This window comes from Apiospora phragmitis (genome assembly GCF_038363925.1).
Source record: "Apiospora phragmitis strain CBS 135458 chromosome Unknown utg000010l:1.0-9815664.0:1.0-9183399.0, whole genome shotgun sequence".
Classification (NCBI taxonomy): Eukaryota; Fungi; Ascomycota; class Sordariomycetes; order Amphisphaeriales; family Apiosporaceae; genus Apiospora; species Apiospora phragmitis.
This window is the reverse complement of record NW_027117409.1, coordinates 5,033,968-5,057,050: the sequence shown is the minus strand read 5'-3', so window position 1 is coordinate 5,057,050 and position 23,083 is coordinate 5,033,968. Positions and strand designations below refer to the sequence as shown.

Genomic DNA, 23,083 nt, shown 5'->3' with positions numbered 1-23,083 from the left:
CGGGCAGCCGGGGGAGGGTCCCAAAATAGGACAACAGTCCACTTTGCCAATCCGGAGTATGGACAGTCAACACATCAATGGGACTGACCAATAATAGTGACTGACAAGAGTACATTATGTAGGTACTATACTCGCTACCGTAACACGGCATTCAATTGAAGCCGCTGTCGGACATGGATTCGAGCCCCTCCACCCCTTTGGTACAGTAGCACACCTATACAGACGTGCCTGCGTGCATGCATGCATAAGTACTCGATCAGTTCAAGGAGCAAGGCCTTCTATTTTCTATGGTCGTGAGTATAAGAAGATGTACATGGCACCTAGAATCAAGACATGCCCGTGGAAGAAAAACGTGAGAACCAGCTAGCCTAGGCAGTCAATAACAAGCAAACAACTCTCTAACCCTAAATGATATATTTTGGTAACCGTGTGAGGTTTGCCACCCCATCTCCTATGTAGTCCCGTAACGCCACGTGCCGTGATCATGCCTTGTTCAATCCAGCCTAGTCTAGTGTCCATTGACACCGTTCGCTGAGTCGCCGCCGAGGGCCGCCTTCTCCAGAGCCTGCTGGACATCCCTTACGAGGTCGTCGGCTTCCTCGATACCGCTGCTGATTCGGACCAGGTCGTCGAAAACGCCCACGGCCTCTCTCTGGTCCTTGGGGATGCCAGCGTGCGTCATGGCGCTGGGTAGCTCCACCAAACTCTCGATCCCTCCCAGACTCTCGGCCAGGGTGTAGATCTTGGTGAGGCGGCAGAAGCGTTCGGCTGCGGCATGGCCGCCCTTGATCCGGAAGGACAGCATGCCGCCGCCCATGCCATCGCGATGCTGCTTCTTGGCAATGTGGCGATGGGGGTGGGAGTCGAGCCCCGGGTAGTTGACGGCAATCACGTGAGGGCTCGCCTCCAAGGCCTTGGCCACGGCTGTCGCATTGGTGCTGGATTGGCGGACTCGGAGGTGGAGCGTCTTGACACCACGGTGTGCGAGCCAGCAGTCAAAGGCCGAGGGAACGGCGCCACCAGCGTTCTGCAGGAAGGCCAGACGGCTCTGCAGGTCGTCCGAGTTCACGGCCGCGAGACCCATGACGACATCACTGTGGCCGTTGATGTACTTGGTGACACTGTGCACGACAATGTCAGCTCCGTGGTCCAGAGGGTTCTGCACGTAGGGGCTGAGGAAGGTGTTGTCGACGACGACGAGCACGCCGCGGGCATGGGCCGCGGTGGCGACGGCGCGGACATCGACGAGCCTCAGGGTGGGGTTGCTGGGGGATTCGATCCAGACGAGCTTGGTGTCGTCGGTGATGTGCTCGGCAATGTCCACCTCGATCTGGGGGGTGAAGGTGACCTTGACGCCATGCGCCTTGGCAACCTGGGTGAAGTAGCGATGGGTGCCTCCGTAGACGTCGCTCACACTGATGACATGAGAGCCCGAGGCCAAGCTCTGGAGGATGGTGGCAGTGGCGGCGCTGCCGCTGGCGAAGGCCAGGGCGTGCTTGGCATGCTCGAGGGCGGCGACGGCCTGCTGGAAGTTGTCGCGGTTGGGGTTTGCGCTTCTGGAGTACTCATAGATGCCGACGGGCTGGCCGACCTCGCGCTGGGCAAAGGTGGTGGACAGGGAAATGGGCTCAATGACGGCGCCGGTGGTGGGATCATGGGGTGCTCCGGCATGGACGGCCAGGGTGCCAAAGCCGAGAGTTGGCGATGGCGCGCGGGGTGGAGTGGCGATCGGCTGCTCAACCGGGACAGTCATGATGGCAGCACACAGGACGGGAGACCAGAGCCCCGCGTCGCTTGTCTTTTAGTGAAAGAGGGCGATGTCGTCACTCGCGGTCCAGATGGCGGCGAGCAGTAAGATGAATGAGTGAGTTAAGTAGGTATGCAACTGCACACGAAGTCAGCAGTGCACATGCAATCTCATGTCCAATTTTTCCGGTGGTGTCGGAGGTGGCTCCACCGCATAGGTTACTGGATGCTGGGAGGCGTTGGAAGTGAATGTAAACCTACCTCCTACTTTACCTACTTCTTGACGAGGATTGTTCGGTGGAAGATGACTGACAGTTCTGCGGAAGAGAAAGCTGACCGCCCGTTTCCGTCGCTACTGGGCCTTTTTATATCTAATATCCCCCCCGGACGAGGCCAACCTAAGGGACCAAGTATTATGTTATAGTGGGAAGAGATTTTGGTAATCCGAGGCTTGCCGCACAAATGAAGTGTGGCCCAATTGATGATGCCCACTTATCGGCCGGCGCATCAATTTGGATGGTACCCTGGCAGCAGTGAGCGTAAAAAGAGGTACCTTCTATTTATACCGGCCTCCCACTCTCTACCTTACCTGTCCCGCCGTCCTGACCGTCTCGAAAGACGTGCGACTTGGGCAGAACATGAGGCCCATCCACGAGCACGCAATAAGGCACAAGGCCATCTTCGCTGAGTATCAAGTGAAAATCACGCAATTTCCACGGGCAATGGAACGATGCGAAACAAAGTTCTTGGTCTATAAGGCCGACAACTTTATGTAAGCGGTCCATTTAGAAAGCGGGCTTCTTACGTATGACTAATTACCTAGCCAGGTGGATGATTCCTGTAGGTAACCAGGAACTTGCTAAGCACAAATTCTTGAATACTGCGAATCAACAGCCACGATGGAAGCACGACCGGTCCCATCTATTGATACACATTTGTTCGTCTAGCTGCGGCGGGGGGATCGCGTTTACTGTCGGTTCTTGCTCTCAGCCTGCATCCCTCTCCTGCACTTGTGACTATTGCATCACGTAGCTCTGCATGCACCAGGTGTATATAGGTACCTTCTCTTGGCATGGAATACGATATACAGAACCCGAGCCGCGGAAGATTCCAAATTGCATGTCCATAGCAAGGGGTGACTACAGTACAAAGGTACTTTTTCCCAGACGCAGATGATGACGGTCTATCAGGAGCATACGCAGCGCGAAGGTCGCGGTGAGAGCGCCGTCATGTCGACGCATCGCTATATGTATGATGTCAGCTTGGTGACAAATTGGGTTCTTCTCCTGCATCGCTTGACTACCTAAGTAAGTAATCGCTGTTGCCCTGGGACATAAGATCCCCCTCTGCCCGTCGACCAGCCATCGTTTGTTCGAAGGGAGATGGTCTATAACTCCATAGGATCCCCTTTCTTTCCCCCTTCTTCGACGTCACCTTCATTTAGTGAGTTCTGTATCGAGGTGGCAGCACCATCATTTTATTACCCAGCACGACGGACACTTGAGCCAGCCTGGACAATGCCTCGATTCGCGCGAGCGGCCGCTGTTGCTGCGCTTCTATCTGTCGGCACAGCTCGCTATTGTTAAAATTTCACTATATTGATCTCTATCTCGTCTCGCAATGGCAGGTTTGAGTTGCAGGCCACGGCCACTAACATCGAGGCCACCAACTTCATCCTCAACCTTGCGCAGCCAGGCCGTAATCTGACCGAAGCCGTCTTAAACGAGGTTAGAACTAAGCTCCAGTAATCTGGGTATTACTGACTCTGTTCAGTACGTGACTATAAGCGGTAACTACAGTATTGCCGCGACTTATTGCGAGCCGGACTGCGGGCCTGGCAAGGCTGTTCAGGTCCTCACACATGGCATCGCCTTTGATCGTAGCTACTGGGACTTTCCGGTAAACAGCTACAACTACAGCTACGTCAACCGGGCTATCGATCGAGGTTATTCCGCCTTCTTCTTTGATCGCCTAGGTCTCGGGCAGTCGTCCCACGGCGAGCCCGTCAACGAGATCCAGTCCTGGCTAGAGGTATCTGCCCTTCATGCTCTAACCACGATGCTCCGCGAGAACAGGATATCGGAGATCAAGGCCAAGTTTGACAAGATCGTCCATGTCGGACACAGCTTCGGCTCCATCCAGACATACGGCTTGGTGGCCGCTTACCCGGATAGCTCAACGGGATCGTGCTGACAGGATTCAGCCAAGACTCCGCCTTCCTTCCTTATTTCCTCCTCGGGAATAGTTTCGTCAGTGCAAATACCATACCACCCTCGCAGCATACCCTGCCGGGTACTTAGCCGCCGGCAGCGTGTCTGGTGCACAGATAGGCTTCTTCTCGCCAGGTCAATTCGACCCGTCGGTTCTTTGAGCCGCAGGAGTAACCGGACAGCCTGTGACTGTGGGCGAGTTGCTAACTTTAGGAGGGCCATCATCAACAAAAAACTCGTTCCAGGGACCGGTTCTCGTGGTTACAAGCAGTAAGGCACGCCGGGCTCTGTTCAGGGGCATCTAGATACTGACTGCGCGCCGCAGAACGAGACATCCCCTTTTGTGGCGGGAATTTCCTTAAGACCAATCCATCCATACCTGCAAATGTGAAGCATTTCTTCACAAATGTAAGCTTTTTCGACAGCTTTGTTGTGCCGAAGGCAGGCCATGGCCTGAATCTCGTGAGTATTCTGGGTCTTTCCCCCAAAGTGACTTGCCGCTCTAATCTACTTGCGTTAAGGAGTTCACGTCGCCTATCACCTATGGGAGGATCCTTGGGTTTTTAGATGCCCAGGTGTCGTCATAGAATGGCAAGGCCATCGGTGTTGTGCTTGCTCGCTGCATGTTAGTAGGCACCGTGACGTGGTCACATGTGAAACCCAGCTGCATAAATAAACCCATTACGCTGTGCACGCAGCTGAGTTGACAATCTAATAGTGTGCCATTTTTTCTCTTCCATAGCATACGAGCACGGCCGAGATGGAGAAGGTTCTTGTTTCATCGCCCTCCCCGGATCGTTGGCATGTATGTCGTATGTCGTAAATATCGGCATACTAATGTTGGCCCCTGACGGATATCATATCGCCTATTGCATGCTGAATCCTTTACAATCCACGAAACATAATTCAGACAGATTTTGTGTTCTCCCCGTATTTTGTGCCCATGACCGCTTCCTCGTCAAAGTCCTGCGCACTGCTGCTATTGTATGCAAGTCGCACGTCCGTGATGGCATCACCCACCTCCATCCAGTGATGACTCGTGGCAGGGATAGGGGACAGGCGACAGAGTACCCAGTAAAGGGACGATGACACAATAAACCCGCAGAAGAAGTTAAGATTGAACTAGAACACGCGTCAGCAAATGCCTTGCCAAAGATCGCTGATGTAGAAAGCCCTGTACCCGGACGAACACTGGTAAGAGTTTCCCACGGGGGGAGCGAAACGGAATGCAAGTTTGGGCCAACTCACAATATAGGTAGCACCGGCAGGCACATCTCTGCCAACAGCACCAGCAAAACCAACAACGTTTATGAGGATACCTCCAATGTAAGCAGCATAGGCGCGCCAATTGATGCCAAAGGTAAAGAAATATGGTCCTGTCTTGCGCGCATCGTAGAGTTCCTTAACTTCCAGGTATCCCTTTCGAACAAGATAGTAATCGCAGCACATGACACCAGCGATGGAGCTCAAGAAGACCGAGTAGGCGCTTAGGTAAGTGGTGAACTGATTGCTGTCTGTCAGGAGGGTATAGGGGCACATGGCCAAGCCTACAACTGCGCAGATGTAACCACCTCGTCTGATGTTGATGAATCGCGGCAGCAAGGCTGTCATGTCAGTGCCGGCGGACACCGAGTTCGCCGCAATGTTGGTACCCAGCTGCGCTAGGGCGAAAGCTGCGGCGATGACGAAAACGCCAAATCGCTGAGCCGAGCCGCCATCATCGAGGAATTTCTCGAGCAACTGCAAGGGATCCCAGATCGGCTCGCTCCCTGGATATATGACGACCGACGATGATGAGACGATGATGCCAATGAAGCTTGTGATAGCAAAGCCGATGGGGATCGTACAAAGTTGCGACCAGAGAGCATCACGTGGCTTGGCAGCAAACCGCGTGAAGTCGGGGTCGTTCACAATCAAGGTAGCAAAGTTGGCGATGGAGGACATGACACCTGCGGGGGTTTAGCATTCATACTGCAATGCCGCGGTCATCATCATATAAAGCAGGAGGACTCTTACCCTTGACGAATTCCCAAGCTAGTTCATTTCCGTGCTATTGGGATTTTCATCAGTTAAGCCCTAGTTGCAGGGATGGTTCAGGTACGGGGACATACCTTCTTGGAGGGCTGGCGTACAATGGGGCCTACACCACCAGCCCTGACAATGGCCCAGATGAAGAAGGATATACCGGCGCATGGTACAAAGTAGGCCTTGACGGTGAACAAATGGCGGATCTTGTGCACGGGAAACCAGATGGCGGGTAGTGAGCAGAGCCAGAAGATGAAGAACGAGACGTAATCAGCCGAGGTGGCTCCTGAGTTCTCCGGAAAGGTGTTCGGAATGGTTTCCCGATTCTGTGTGTATGCGAATGGGCTTAATATCCAGATCGACCTCGGGCAACCGGCTACAGCATCGGGGAGGCGAACTTACCCACGAGAGCCAGATGGATCGAATCATCAAGTACACACAGTGTCCACCAATCCACGACTGCACGCCGTACCACACACAGGCCATGGCGGCGCGATTGAAGACGGGCCAAAGACTTCCCCAGATACCGAAGCTAGACCTGCCCACAACCGGAAAGCCGATGTGATACATGGCGCCTATGCGACCGGTCGAGCATACAAAGCAGCCGGCAATAGCATAGCCGATCCACACGCATAGCCATGACTGCCACCACGAGAGGCCGCCGACGATCATGGACGAGGCGATCATCCAGGTGTTGATATTGAAGGAGTCAGCTATCCAAAAGCCAACGAAGTTCCAGGGGCCCCATTGGCGACGCTCTGGTTCTACTGGCTTCAAGTCATTGTTGGTCAACTAAAGTAGAGGTGATTCGCCGGGTTAGCTATAGGATCCCTGGTGCTCGAGCACGCGCATTGGGTAGGCTCGAGAGCATTGAAGAGTGCCTGTGACTTGCCATCAACTGCGCCATGCTAAGGCCGTCCTCGTTGTCGACGGCAAGCTTGTCGGCCCATCGCGCAAGCCGGTTGTTGTGCAGCTTCTGCATAGCGGCGGCGACTTATATGTACTGTCGCGGCAGGGAAGCGGGGTGTCAAGGGCAGGCAGACAGAGGAGGTTTCGATCGAGTAATGGTGTGGTAAGGATAATTCGGGCACGCCAGGGACTTCTTGCGCGCGACCCCGGGCCTGGCTCGTCAAAGATGACGTACAGTTAGCTGGAAGTTTAAACGTCCAACAAGCGCATGGAGGCCGTGTTGCTCGTGAAGGCAAGTGTAGATAAATGAGCAAGATATCGCTGCTGCCGATCTACGTGTAAGGAATAAATAAAGCAACCAGCATGCATGAAGACCAAAGACGAGATGATAGAAGACAGAACGAAAAGAAGAAGAAACCAAAGAGAGCAACTGCACCTCACGACGGCGAGGACATTGCAGCCATGATAATCCATGTCTTCCACTATCAAAGGTACCGTAACCACCCCCGTCCCCGTCCCCCCCTTTGGATGTGATATGCGATTGGTTGACTTTGTCTGAAAAGGTTACTCAGAGCCTGCTATCGCGTGGCGTGTACAAGTATCAATACACGCACATCCACGGAGCACTGCGATAAGGAATGACGCCTCCCCCCACACCTTACCCAGACGCATATGTAATGGCAGGCCTCTTTCTTTACTCAATCGGTTACTTATCTACCGGCAAGGAGGGTTTCCCTGCCAAGCCCATTGCCCTCTCCGTAGTCGGCATCTCTGCAGCCTCTGTCATCTGTCCTGCCTGTTGGGCTGTCTAGCCGAGCGGCCGAGAAAGGAAGGAAGCAGATCCAGCTTCATTGTTCCCACAACTCAGAGTTAACCTTACCTCCAAAGCTGAACCGGATGGGACGATGATGAGACTAGACCTGTCGAGTATGGGAATGGGCTGACGGAGGGGGCAATGACTACATGCAGAGCTAATGCTAGGTTAAGATGTACGGCATACATTGATGTCTCTGTCGGCACCCAGTCTCCAGTCTCCCCCGGCTTATCGTAAGACTGCATGTGCTAGCGACAGCCACCCTTACCCTGCCAAGACCGCGACAAGGCCTGCACGGGCCAACCTATAGATAATTGCTCGATTCTATCGAGTAATTCACTCGGTCCGATACGTAGGTACGTTAATGTATGCATGTTCATAGTCAGAAGAATATGTAACCCACATTCCCCGACTGCCGCAACAGGAAACCGGGCCAAAAACAGATCACGCAAATGGACTCACGAGGGCGATCATATTTTCCCATGACTTCAATTGTTCTACAACGCGGTATTTTCACGGCTACCACTAGACTTGACACCTATCAAATCATCGCCTCTTGAATTCTTCCCGAGTATCAACTCCAGCAAACGTGTATTATTCTTCACACTATGCCACCGTTAAATGAGCCCACCGCCGAGCAACAAAGTCAGCGCAGTGGTCGTAGCATCAAATCAATCCGTAATGGTAAGAACATATAGCCATACCATTCAAGATATGAACTCCACATACCAAAGAACTCGATATCAAAGGTATGGCAGTCGACAAAGCCTAGGTATCAGGGGGACCCCAGGCCCTACATGCGAACCCGGAACAGGTACCTAAGGCGGATCTGGGCAATGTTGTATGTGATATACTCATTGTACATCAGGTATGCGTTGGGCACATTGGTCGGCCCTGGCGTCGCTGCTGCTGTATCCGGCATCTTGACTCCTTTCAAGGATGGGTGAACGCACTCTGCATCCTTCCACTGGCTTGGTCCTGTCATGCCTTGGCCCCAGGTCGAAGACATACCCTTCGCCTTGGCATCCTCGCCTGCGCTATATGAGGCATCTGTAAGGACGTGCATTGGGTCTCCGAGTTCTGCTTCACAAAGAAGCAGGAGTGCATGGCCGTTGGAGATCCCAGCACAACAGTAGTTTGCCGACTTGGACGACATGTCAGCCAAGTACACGCCCTTGCCGAACATGTACCCTGAGACAGGTGCTTCTGGGGGTGCAATCCGAAGACCTTGGCTGAGGATTCCGCCGAAGTTCGTGCATCGGGAGCCGTGCCAGAGAAGTCTTCTATCCCGAGGGCCGGCGAATTCGCTCTGCTCAAAGCGGGCCTTTTCACCCTGTCGCTCGATGCGAAAGATCTGGGCAATCTCGTAGTTCGCATTGTGGGTTTGCCCCCGTGTGGCCATCAGATAGTTTGCCAGCTCTTGGAACTCAGCACTGTCATGCTTGAGCGTGGCCATCTCCTCCATTCCGAGCCCTTGGAACTGCCGATCCAGAAGGTTGATCTTCTCAGCGTCTTTGTTATCGCCATTCATAATGCCAGAGGCATCCTTCATGTCTGACAAGCTCTCGAGAACCTCTATTTCTTTCTTGAGCATGTCATTACTGCGGATGACTGGCGGTCGGTTCCTGCCAAAGGCATGGGGGATCAGACTGAAAAAGGTATTTGACAGAGCCTCGATGGCCTCGCCGAATGCCATACCATGGTTGGCCTGGGCCGAAGTTGGGTTGTCCATCAATTCGGACAGGTCTTTGAGGGCCTGGAAACCGCGAAGGATGGTACTCTTGCTGAGCTTTCCGAGAGGAAGCTTATCCACGTCGTAATTTAGATCACTCATCGTGGCAGCGAAGTATTTCTGGTTGAAAACGAGTTCCATCAACTCCTGAATGGCTGGGTGTAGTTTGGACTTTGGTGCTTCTTTAATGACCTCGCCTGGGGCCTTGTCGAGTTCGGGGTCGTCCTTGACCGGGGCATCTTCTTCGTCTTCTGAATCGGGGGCGTAGCTGCGCTCGATGAAGCTGTACTTTTTGGGCTTGGGTTTCTCCCCTCGGTCAGCCCAAGCTAGGCCAGACTTGTCCTTGAATTTCTTGTTGAAATGTTTCAGCGCATCCTCCAAAGTGCCATCTCCGAGGGTCGCACTTTGGCCTCCTTCGCCAACCCGACCCCAGCGGGTCCATGCCTTATAGTCACCGGCGACATTGCGAAGAAGCTGGACGCGATAGAACTTGTTGTTATTATTGGACGCATTGGTCTGATTGAGCGCCGCATCGTAGATGATGCCGGCATCATCAATGTAGACTTCATAATGGGCATGTGGGAACAATTCGTCGACTGGAATGTGCAACTTGACCTCTGGATTGGCGATCTGAGCTTCTCCGATGGCCGGGTGCTCCGTCTTTGGCTCCGTCTTGGGCTCCGTCTTGGGCTCCGTCTTGGGCTCCGTCTTGGGCTCCGCCTTGGACTCCGCCTCGGACTCTGTCTTGAACCTTGTCCTTGCCTTTTTGGCAGGCTGCTCCTGAGCATCAGTCGACTTAGCTTTGGCAGCTCGCGTGGTTCGTCCATTTGTTGGTGCGGACGGTGGTGAGGCCTTCCTCTTGGGCGGCATCGTGACTTATGCCTTAATTGGGAGGGTAGTAAGGTTGGAGTGGTGTCAATTGGCTAGTGTGAGTATGTGTCAGTAGGCCCTGTGTAGGTACAAAGTGACCAATGACAGGAGATGACAATGGGGTGTGGTGGAAGGCAAGTTAGATTGACCGGAGAATCAGGTAGCATACTTAAAGTAGGTAAGTAATGCTCGGGATGTGAAGCGAGCTGCATTTAAATATTGACGTCGCGGTTATGTTGTTGGTTGCAGGCAGCAACGACCCTTGAACACCTTCTTGGCTTGAGCGCCAGGCAGAACAGGCAGGCAGCCACCTCCCGATCCTATTCCTAAGTGCAAGTGCAAGTGCGAGGGAAGTCAGTAGGTAGGTAAGTACTTAATGTACCTACCCTCCCAAGATCATTGATCAATCGCACTTCAACAATAATGTTGGATTCAATTCACAATTGGGAGAAGAACAGGCAAAGACTTCTTGCCAATCAACTGAAACCACCTTTCCAGGGAGAGGAATGAGATTGATTCCTTCCTGTCTACTTGCTACTGCACCAACTACCTACCTGAACACAATATTCCCACCTAGGCGCTGCCGGTGCAGCCCCATCGCCCTTTCGCCATGGCGTCGTCAGCAAGCTTGCTTCTAACGATGCCTTTGGAAGTTCTGCTTTTCATCTCCTACTACCTGACTACACCGGACTACTGCAACCTTCGCCAGTCCTGCAAGCACATCGAGGCGTCCCTGCACTCCTCATTTGCCAAGGAGTATTTCTCCAAGCGGCAGTTCGTCTTGACCGAGTTCAGCTTGCAAGCTCTCGTCGACATATCGAGATGCAAGTTCTCGCCTTACTTGACACACGTCATTCTCGCTGCTGAACGGCCAGTATGGGCAAGACCACATACTTTTCCAGCCGTCGACAGCGCCGCCGAGGCCACGAGGAGATTGCGTATGCGCCAGGAATACTCCAGCCATATCAACCTCATAAACTTCAGTCAAGACCTCGAGATGCTGGCCGACGCTTTTAGCAACTTGCCTAACCTTGATACAATTGGAATCCGGGACTTCAATTCCCGTTCTCGTTTCCGCGATCAGCCCCTCGTGGAATGGAGAAGTTACGGCGCCACCACCTATCAGCGAGATACCGGCTTGGCCCTGGCTAGGCCAGCTTCGACTGTTGCCTTTGGCCATGGGTCGCCGCAGTTGGTCTTGGACAACAACTGGCCTTGGTATGAAGCCCGACTCTTTGCTGGCCTTCTCCAGGCCCTGGGCAAGTCGGGCTCAAGGCCAAAGAGATTCGAGGTCATCCTGAGACACCATGGGCTTTTCGACGTTGCCTTCAACCTACCTCGGTTCTCTGAACCTTTTAATGACTCTGTGCTGGCTCGGTTGGACACGCTGTTCCTGGATCTAAGCGATGATTTTATTCCCGCCATGACGCGTTCTGGCCCCGATCAGACACCATCTAATTGCACCAATTACTTTCTAAGGGCTTTCCTTTCCAAATTGCCAGCTCTTTCATCGTTGAGACTCAATTTCGCCAACTGTGACCGACACAGAACTTGCGACTTCCTGTTATGGCTCGCGGCTCTGTTGCCGTTGTCGGCGGCTGCAGGGTCGGCAACAGCAACGACGGCAGCAACAACGGGAGCAGCGTTGGCGGGTTCGATGCAAAGAACCGGAACCGATGCGGGCGTCAACCTTTCTCCTCCACCGCCTGTATCGTTCTCCAAACTAAAGCAACTTGACCTTGGGAAGGTCTCGATCAGGGTCGACATTCTCACTGATTTGGTAACCAAATACGAAGCCAGCCTACAAGGCCTTAGTTTCTACAATGTGATCTTGATGGGGAAGATGCATTCGTCTCATCCGTATCTGGATCTGGAAGAGTGAACCTATGGGCCAGGGCTCTGCGTCACTTCATCAAGTCGGACGTGGCTCTTACAAGTCTCAAGCTTGACAGCGTCTACAATGACCATGGCCCTTCTCTCCAAACATTGCCGGTCCGGTTCAATGCCACGGCTCGGTCGAGAGACTGGAGAGGGAAGGACAAAGAGAATGGGCTGAAGGAGATGGTCAGCAGCATGGTAATCGATTGGCCTGATTCCGAGGATGAGAGTATGGACGACTCAGATGAGATGGGAAGTGGTGAGGACAGTGATGATGAAGATGATGAAGATGATGATGGAGATGGCGAGTAGAACCCAGATGCTGGAGCTTCGGACAGTTTAGATATTCCTTGATACATAAGGAATCCCAACTGCCGCCAACCGTCCCTTGCACTGTTATCGCGACGTGTGTACCGTTGCCAACTACACCGTCGACGACTATTTCGCCACCAGTCACCTCGTCGCCACCGGTTGTTTTACGGTTACTTCGGGCGATCAGAGAATCGACCGAAACTTGAAATCAAGGTCACCAAAAAAGGCCGACTTCAGGGCTTAATCTAGATGTATCGTCGACAGTGGAGAGCATGCGTAGCTCCCTCGACAACACAATACGTAGATTAAATAAGTATGTATCGGCACTTAGGTAAAGTTAGGTGCTAAAAGTCTGCGTACAGTCCTTATTTTCTTATTAAAACTTAACGTTTTATATAGTTACTTATAAATCGAATAAAATTTTATATTAACGTGGTTTATTGTTAAGTTAATTATATTATTAAGTTAATTACTTTTTTATATTTTATTTCTTTTATATAAAGTAATTTAACTTTAACGCTTTAAATTAATTAAAATTATTCTTTATTTAATTCGTTATTTAATTTTATATCCTTTTTATATATTTACGTATTATAACTTATTTCGCCGTAAATATTATAACGCTTTTTACTAGTCGCTCTTTATTTTAACGAACCTCTCGTTTCGTATTTATTAGTTATTAAACGCTTTTTTTTACCTTCTCGTTTTATAGCTCTTAAAATTCTTATATAATAAAAGCTCTTTTAAGTTAAACGCGCGATTTTTTAATTTTATACGCTTATAAAATAATAAATTAACTTTTTATAAAGGTTATTTTATATATTATTATATATATTATTATATATATATTTTTCGTTATTTAATTTATAATATTTAAAATTAATATTAAAGAGTTTTTTTAATGAATAAAAACCTTACTTTTAATAAAAATAAAGTATTTAATCGTTTATTAAAAATTAAATAACGTTTAAAGGTTATAGGTATTAATCGTTCTTAAATATAATAAACTAAGTGTAGGCGTTCGAAAACGTATATCTAGCTTATTAATTATTTCGTTTAAATAATAAAGTATTAAACTAAATATTTTAAATTTAAATTTAATATTATTTTTTATGAAAATAATAAAATACGCGGCCTTAAAAATAATAAAGAAATTTAACTTTATAATATAATTTATTAACGCTTTAATAAATCATTTAATTTTTTTAAACAAGTACGTTTTAACGGCGAATAAAGTATTATATTTAAAAGTTAAAAAATAAAAATAAATTAAAGAGGTATATTAAGCGTAATAATACCGTTATTTTTATAATATTTTTTAAATTCGGCCGAAATATAGCTTTTATAACCGTTTAAAATTAAGAGGCGATAAAAGCCTATCGTTCACGCTTTAATATACTTATCGAAATGTCGAATCTAGTTTAAGCTTATTTTATTATCGGTTTACTCGTTAAAAGTTTATTTAATTATTTAATCGCCCGATAGGTTATATTTATAAAATTCATTTATAAGGTAATATAAACGCTATATATATATAATATTTAAAAGAAATTAAAGTATATATTATTTATAAGCGAGATATAAAAATTATTATTTACGAAGTAGTTTTAATTAACCCTTTAATTAAATCCTATTGTAATATATATTTAATATAAGTATCTCGAGTTTAAATAAAACATGCTTAAAATAATAGTTTATTAATTAGTTTTTAAGTTTTAAAGCTTAATAATCTTATTTATAAATTTATTTATTAATATATTTATTAATTATTTATAATTTATAAGTTATCTTTATTAATTATTTAAATTATTATTATTATTATAGTTATTATATATTATGGTAAATTATTTATATATTATTATAACGCTTTAATTATAGCTTTTTTAATTTTAAAGGTTTTAAAGAATTATTCGATTCTTTTTTTTATTTATTAAATACTTAATATATCTATTATTATAATAAGCTATTTAAAATAAACAATTATAATTAATTATAACATTACTTTTTTTAATAATTATTAAAAAATGTTTTTATATTTAATAATATTAATATACCGCCTTTAAATATTTTTTAAAAATTCGTTTTTAAAGATTAATATTTTTAAATATAATATCTTTATTTTTAATAATTATAATAAATAATATTCTTTTTTTATTATATTTAATAATATTAAAATTTTTAAGTTTATTATAATTATTAAATAAGCTGCTTATACGTATAAGGGCTCCGGGTTTAATCGAGGTTATATTATTATATTCTTATTATTTATATTTATTTTTAATACGAGTTACGAAGGGTATCGTATACCCTTTTTTATAAAATAAAAAAGGGGTTCGTACGCGTAAATACGTAGTGTTATAATCGGCGGGTTAGTCCCTCGCGGGGTAGTACTTAAGGCGTAGAATTAAATAGAAATAACCGTTTAATTATTTCCGAAGCTTTTATTTTATAACGTAGTAATTAGTTTAAATATATTATAATATAATAATTAAATATATTTATTAAATAAGAAACGTGGGTTCGATTTTTATACTTATTAAATAAGAGCTCTCTTTAATTACTTAAATAAAATTATTAGTAAGTAAATAAGGCCTTATACGAATTAATTCTTTATATAAAAGCTTTAAAGTTTTTTTATACCGAGTTTAAATAAATTATACGGTTATTAAGAGTTTATCGCCTTAGGTATAAAGGTATACCTTTAAAAAAAAGGTATAGTATTACGAGCGGCGGGTTAGTCCCCCGCGGGGTAGCACTTAAGGTATAGAATTAAATAGAAATAACCGTTTAGTTATTTTTAACGCTTTTATTTTATAACGTAGTAATTAATTTAAACGTATTATAATACGTAGCATCTTTTTTAAAGTAATATAAAAAACTTTAGTTTTTATTATTTAATACTAATAGTTTTTATTTTAACGATAGACTTAGCTAGCTCTCTTTTTTAAAACGAATCTTCTTTTTATAAAGGTTTCGTACGAATAGATTACGCTAATCCGGTATTCGGTGCTTATTTAAACTATATAAGTAATATTATACCTTTTTAATATTAATTTTATTTAGTAATAAGTCCCTTTAATTAATTATTCTAGTCGTTTAAAAATAGTAATAATAATAAGTGCGCCGTCGTATATCGAGATGCGTTACACCTCGTTAAGGAAAAAGACATCTCTCTTTTTTTCTCTCTTATTTCTTTTCCCCTTTTCTTACTCGCCGTGCGAGCCCAGTTTCTCGACGTACGCTTCTACGCGTATAATTAACTTATTAATTAATACTAGCTATTCGAGGGCTTTATTTAGAGATTTTTTAATAAAGGCGTTTATAGGGTTATCTTAGCCGTCGACTTAATAGATTTCTAAGATCTCCCTTTTTTATATAATTTTTAAAGTAATATAATATCGATTATTAATTTTTTTCCGGTCGTTATTCTTAATTTAATCAAGTATTTATAAAGTAATCTCGAGTATATATAAAGGATTATTAATACTTCTTAAAATACGAAGCTTTATATAATTTTTTAAAACGTAATATTAATTACGATACCGTTATTAATACCGGAGATTATATCGTATAGTTCGTTAATTAATACGCTTCGAGTAATTCTTTTATATTTCGTTAAGTTTTAATAGATAATATTACTTTAAATTTAGAACTAGTCTTTTATACGATAAAGCTATTAGTTTAATATAATTAAGTATTCGAACTAAGAAGTTAGGTTTTTATTATTCTCGAAGGAACCGTCGGTAAAGATATATATCTTTATATAATAAAGATTTAATAAGATATATTTTAAGCCGCGTATTAAATTTAAAATTTATTAGTTAATTTATATATTTAAGCTTTTAATATCTTTATTTTTTAAGGTTCGTATTTAAGCGGCGATAAATAAATTATACGCTACTTTTAATTAATAAATAAAAGCTAGATATACTCTTTTTACACGTTAAGAAATGTATTACTAATCTTTATTAATAGTTTTCGAGTCGATAAGCTTTAATTAATTAGTTTATCCCTTTTATTTAAAAAGGATATTATATAATTTTAATTAAATCCTACCTTCGTTAAATTCGATTAGCGTGTTTTTAGTTAAGATATTTTTTAGTTTTATAAGGAATTATTCCTTTATTAGGTTTTTTTCCTCTTTTAAAAAAAAGGGGCTATAACGAAGCTAAATATATCGTCGGTCTATATTATTATAATATTAAAAGTGTCCGGTTTTTTATAATAAATAATAAATAAGCTGTTACGACCTGAATTAATTATACGGCTAAACTTATACTCGGCTCGGCGATACTATATCTCGAGGCGTTTATAAAAAGTAGTACTAAGACTTACCCCACCGATTAATACTAACGAACCTACTTATAACGATAAATATTATACCGCTATAATATCACGATAATTAATATTACGAAAATAATATAATATAGCTATCTAGCTTTAAATAAATAAAGGTGGACGAAATTATAAAGGTAGCTAAGAACGGGTTACGTAATAAATAAAGCTTAACGTAACTTAATAAAATAATATCGAGTAGCTTAATAATACTTAATTAAATAATATTAAGTATAACCGAGTAATATCGAATAGTTTAATAATATTTAATTAAATAATATTAAATATAATCGATTAAGATTAAGTAGTAAAGAAATTAATAAAAAAGGGATTAAATATATAATAACAAATATTCCTTATATATTTTATATAAACGCTCTTTATTTTAGTAATTAATTTAAATATTAATTTTAATTTATTAATATTATAAATCTCTTTAAATTCATATACTTTAATTACTTTTATTTTTATAATTATTATATATTATATTAATAGAGGCGGACTTTATTACACGTTTAAATATTTTTTTATATTATTAATATAAACTTTAATATATTTTATTAAGTTTCTTTTAAAACTTAAATAATATTTATTATACTTTAATTATTTATATTTTTATAAGTTATTAATTAAACCTTTAAATAATAATACTTATAGAAACTATATTTATACTTAGACTTAATAACACCCCTCGTTACGAGAAGGCCCTCGCTATTATCGTAAATACCCCTTAGCGAGACCCTGTTATAAAAATAAATAGCGACGATAATAACGACGGCCTTATTTAATAAACATTAATTAAACGAATTAAAAAACTTAAATAAAAAAACGCTAATTATTAATATTATTATACTTAATTTAAAAAAGAGCGTAACGAGCTCTTAATTAAAAACACTTTAAAGTAAACATTAAATATCGACGAGCTACGTAAAAAAGTACGCCTCTTTTATACCGCCGCTAATATTATTTAAACCTTTATTACTTTTAAAAAAGGAATAAAATTAGTACCCCAGCGGCCTTTAACGAGATAAGCGGGAACCTCCGCGGATTCCTTATTTAAGTTAAAGCTTATTAACGGTTTTTAAGCGAGAACCTCCGCGGATTCCTTCTTTAAGTTAAAGCTTATTAACGGTTTTATAAAAAGATATTTTAAGATGTTACTTAACGAGTTATTCACGCCGCCTCGTTTTTTAAAAATAAAGTACTCGCTTAATTTAAACCTTATTTAAACGAACTTATAAAAATGATTAATAAATTAAGCTATATCGCGTAAAGGTATAACTAATTTTTAAAAATTACGACGGCTTCGAATTAGCTTTTAAATCACTTTTTTAAAACCTCGATAAAAAGCGATAAGTAAAAAGAGAACTTAAAACCATTAAATAAAAAAAATTAGCCGCTTTTTATACCGCCGAATTCCGACGTATTATAACTCGACTAAATTATACTAAAGCTACGAAAATTATAATATATTACCGAGGACTTAAAGAGAACGTTAAGGACGAACTCAGCCGGCTCGATACCCCTAATAATTTCCTCTCATATATAGAGCTCACTATTAAGATCAACACCTGTATATATAAACGACGCCGCGAGAAGCAAGGCGGATAATAACGGTGGACCAATCGAATCCAGGCTAATACAGGACAACCACGTTACCATAACAGCATATCACCTAAAAGCACCACGGCGCATAGCTATCATAATGGACCTATAGACCTCGACGCTACTAGACACGATAAGCATGATAAAAAGTAGCATATTACCTGTTATAACTGTTAAAAGTAAGGATATTACGCTCGAGAATATCGAGCACCGAAAAAAGACTTCCGAAGAGTCCTAAACGGACGACATGTCAACGCTACCAAGGCAGAGGACACTCCTACAGCAGTTATTAAAAATAGCAGCGCCACTATTAAACACGGCAGCCTATCCTGGACAGCCTGCTATGACGATGGGTGCACCTCTCACTTGGCGGACAAGGAAGGCACGAATGGTTTCCTCGAAGGATCGGCAAACGACCTATTACATAACCACACCCTAATTATATTATTAAGAAAATCCGGACATTAGTCCCCAACGGACAACGCGCGTACCTGTTAGTACAAGAAGATCCACGGTGGCCACGACGGTGCCACCTAGAAGGACGGGATTAAAGGGAGTGTTTTAAGGATTAATACTTTAAATACGCCTAGGAAAAATTACGAGCCTATAAATATTTAAAAAAGAGCGCCTAATGCTTTTAAGACGTATAGGTATATACTTAATAAAAGAACCCTTTTAATATATTAAAGAACTTATAAAGCGTTTATAAATTATAGCGAACTTAATAAACTTTCGAACTATTCGAAGAACTTGAATTTTAAGCACTAGGGACAGCACTTTACACGAGGAGGAGTATAGAAACACCTCCGCTAGCGTACTAAGAAGCGCCTCATAAAGAACGAAAAGAATAACAGCGATAATATAACGATCGATCGTAAGAGATCGTTAATTACTTATAAGAGCAGCGCTTAAGAAATAAACGCCGCTTATTATAAAAGGATAATAATAAACGAACTAAGATAAGTCCCTATATTAAATAATAAATAATAGAGCTATTTATAAATATATTATATTAATAATAAGCGTAAAAAAAGTTTATATTAAAGCGCTACTCGATAATAAAATGTAAAGAAACTATATTTCATTAGGAATCGTTAACTACTTTAAACTTAAATAATAAAAGAAAAACGCCCTATATTAACTTAAAATTATTAATAAAGGATTTATAACTTATAATAATAAAGAAGTATAAAAAAACTCGCGAACCTTTTAATTAATATTAAAGAGTAATATAAACGAATTACGTATAATATCACGAACGTTGTAAAATACGACATAATTTTAAAAATATCTTAATTATAAGTAAATAATTTTAAAATTAATTAAAAAATAAGCTAACTTTAACAAAATACATTAAAAAAAGTTTAATTAATAAACAGCGGTTTAAAAAGTAATTATTTAATAAACTTAAAATCTTTAAAGTATATATTATTATTAAAAAACCTAAGCTAAATATTATAATAATTATATTTAAAAAAGTATTAATAATTCGAAACTCTTTTTAATAAAGAACTAAAAACAAGCTTACCGCTTTATACACGGTGGGATCATGAAATACCCCTTAAAAATAAAAAGAAACCCTTATTTATACTTATATATAAACTTAACTAAGAGTATAAACAAGCCTTAAAAAAGTACATTATAGAAAACCTCGAAAAAAGAGTTATACAACTATTCACATCACTAACGGGCTTCCCCATCCTCTTCGTCCCGAAAAAAAGTAAAAACGAGAAACCTAAATAACGTATATATATTAGCTACCAAAAGCTTAACTAAATTATTATTAAAAACCGGTACCCCCTACCCTTAATCGGCGACTTATAAAATAAGCTATTACACGTTAAAATCTTTATAATATTTAACCTCCTTAATATATATAACTTAATCCGGATTAAAAAAGGAAAAGAGTAAAAAAACGCGTTTTAAACTAAGTATAAATATTTCGAATATTAAGTTATACCGTTTAACTTAATTAATATATTAATTGTTTTTAAATAATAATTAAATACGGTTTATATAAATACTTTAATAAATTCGTTATAATATATTTTAATAATATCTTAATTTACTCCGAGAATAACGAGTAATATTAAAAGTACGTAAAATTAATACTTTAAAAGTTATAAAACGCTAATCTATTAATTAATTTAAAAAAAGCGAATTCTATTAATAATTCGTCACCTTTATAAAATATATAATATCTTTAAGCGAAATTCGGATAGAACCTTTAAAAATCTTAATAATTAAAAAGTAGCTTACGCTTATAAACGCTATAAAGGTTAAATCCTTTTTAAAACTAGCTAACTATTACTAGATTTTTATCCCTAGGTTTAATAAGATAATAATACTTTTAATAAACTTAATAAAAAAGGACGAGCTATTTTAATAAACGGAAAAAAAGCCGAAACTTTTCATAATATTAAAGAGCGAATCCTTAACGAACTAGTACTTTACGTAATAAACTTTATTAAACCTTTTAAAATTAAAACCGATATATTAGACTATACGATTAAAAAGTAATTAAATTAACGAGATAATAACGAGAAGTCGCACCTTATCGCATTCTTTTTAAAAAAGTTTAATAAATTAAAACTTAATTATTAAATTTATAATAAAAAGTTAATAACTATTATTAAAACTTATAAAAAATAAAGATATTAATTTAATAAAATAATAAAACTAATAAAAGTTTATATTAATTATAAAAACCTTATAATATTTATTATTATTAAAAAGTTAAATAAATAATAAATATAATAGTTTAAATTCTTTTTTAAATTTAACCTTATTATTATTTATCGAAAAAATAACGAAAACGGCCGGGTTAATATACTAAGCTAATAACTAGACCACTAGGAAGAAGTCCTACTCGAAACGCGAACTATTTTAACCTACGACTAGGACGATAACCTCGTATTATTACGGTAATTAAACGCTACGAGTTACGTTTAATATAATAATAATTAGGTTATTAAGTTTTAATAACTTAACCGGACCTTTAGTCTCGCCGACTATACTAAGGATTACCTCGAGAATCGAAACGGTCTCACCTTTTACTAAAATAAGATCCATATTCTTAAATAATATTATAAAGACTTTATTAAAGAATTTTACGAATACCTTATATATAAATATTAAAGAATATTTAAAACTTAAAAACGAATTACTAAGTAATTTAATTACGAAAACTTTAAATTAATCGTTGTTAAAGTAATTAATAAATACGACTTTTATAATAAAGCTAAAGCCGTTAAATACCGACTATACGAAGAATTATAATTAATCTCACCGCTAAATAAAATATAAAAAATAATCGTACTTAACCTCGTAATTAAACTACCCTTATTAAAAGAACTTTTAATTAAAGTTAATTATAATAATATCTTAATAATTACGGATAAACTCACGAAATACACCTACTTTTTACTATATAAAAAATCTAGTAATACTAACGACCTAGCTTACACATTCCTTCGAATAATTATTAATTAACACGGGCTGCTCGAAACGATTATCTCTAATAAAAATAAGCTATTCACCGCTAAATTATAGAAATTACTTATAGTATAACTCGGTATTAAATATAAACTATTTACGGCTTACCACCCTTAGACGAATAAATAAACCGAGCGGATAAACTAGACCTTAAAATAATACCTATTTTATTATATTAATTATAAATAAAATAAGTAAATATAATTATTACTTATAACTTAATTTGTTTATAATAACGCGGATAACGAAACTATATATATATTACTATTTCGAATAAATTACGAGTATAATTTAAAGATTATTAAAAAACCTTTAAAAAACCTAGTATTAATCGCGACTATATAAATTAATAAACTAAAAAAAAACTCTAAATTACGTTATAATAAAACCTTATTTTCTTTTAATAATAAATAAATAAATACGCCGACTAGACTAAGTTAAAAAAACTAACCTTAAAGGGAAAAAAAGTGTACCTTTTATAACGAAATATTAAAATTAAATAACTAAGTAATAAACTAGACTTTCAAAAAATCGAACTATTTAAAATCGCGGAAATAATTTTAAAAACTAATTATTAATTATTAATACTTAAAATAATACGAATATACTTAATATTTTATATCTTATTATTTAAACTAACGGCTAAAAATACTCCGATTAAAATATGATTAAAAGTCGTAATAGATTAATACGAATACGAAATCGAGAAAATTATCGATAAAAAAAACAAAATAAAGCCTTTAATACCTCGTTTAATAAAAAGGTAACCTATTAAAAAATAATACTTAAAAACTTAAAAAATACTTAACGAATATTATTAAAAAGCTATAAGCGTTTAAATAACGACCTTAAGTATTATACTAAAAGACAAATCCGTTACATTTTAATTAATAACGCTAAAACCACTATGAACCTAAACGGCTAAAGTAGCCTTAAACTCTTAACGCTCTTGCTCCTTTAACTCGTTTAAAAAGCGAAAACCCCGCTACACTAACTTCACACCCTAAGTATAAACCATGTCTTTCTATTTCCGAAAGCGGATCAAGCGAGTAATAACTTTATTTATCTCTTCTTAATAATATTTTTAAAGCTCGAGGAAACGCTTTTTCGTAATAACTTCTTTGCGCCTTAAATAACGATGCTTTTTTTAAA

General features: G+C 40.2%; 5 protein-coding genes across 5 annotated transcripts; 2 read left to right on the top strand and 3 right to left on the bottom strand.

Moving 5' to 3' along the window:
• Nucleotides 1–508: 508 nt before the first annotated feature.
• On the bottom strand, nt 509–1,753 carry PG994_011301 (cystathionine gamma-lyase; the record flags this gene model as incomplete). The annotated part of the gene is made up of 1 exon (XM_066862710.1): nt 509–1,753. The coding sequence occupies one exon, from the start codon at nt 1,751–1,753 to the stop codon at nt 509–511; it is 1,245 nt and encodes a 414-aa protein (XP_066711820.1).
• A 1,168-nt stretch (nt 1,754–2,921) lies between these two features.
• On the top strand, nt 2,922–3,939 carry PG994_011300 (uncharacterized protein; the record flags this gene model as incomplete). The annotated part of the gene is made up of 3 exons (XM_066862709.1): nt 2,922–2,995; nt 3,374–3,473; nt 3,520–3,939. The coding sequence occupies 3 exons, from the start codon at nt 2,922–2,924 to the stop codon at nt 3,937–3,939; spliced, it is 594 nt and encodes a 197-aa protein (XP_066711819.1).
• Nucleotides 3,940–4,862: 923 nt separating this feature from the next.
• Nucleotides 4,863–6,963, bottom strand: PG994_011299 (uncharacterized protein; the record flags this gene model as incomplete). The annotated part of the gene is made up of 6 exons (XM_066862708.1): nt 4,863–5,078; nt 5,205–5,905; nt 5,973–6,006; nt 6,068–6,307; nt 6,384–6,773; nt 6,874–6,963. 6 exons carry the CDS (start codon nt 6,961–6,963, stop codon nt 4,863–4,865), a joined length of 1,671 nt encoding a protein of 556 aa, XP_066711818.1.
• Nucleotides 6,964–8,497: 1,534 nt separating this feature from the next.
• On the bottom strand, nt 8,498–10,306 carry PG994_011298 (poly polymerase (Poly synthetase); the record flags this gene model as incomplete). Its single annotated transcript, XM_066862707.1, has 1 exon — nt 8,498–10,306. The coding sequence occupies one exon, from the start codon at nt 10,304–10,306 to the stop codon at nt 8,498–8,500; it is 1,809 nt and encodes a 602-aa protein (XP_066711817.1).
• Nucleotides 10,307–10,946: 640 nt separating this feature from the next.
• On the top strand, nt 10,947–12,496 carry PG994_011297 (uncharacterized protein; the record flags this gene model as incomplete). Its single annotated transcript, XM_066862706.1, is given in 2 exon segments — nt 10,947–12,184; nt 12,202–12,496. 2 exon segments carry the CDS (start codon nt 10,947–10,949, stop codon nt 12,494–12,496), a joined length of 1,533 nt encoding a protein of 510 aa, XP_066711816.1.
• Between the last annotated feature and the right edge of the window lie 10,587 nt (nt 12,497–23,083).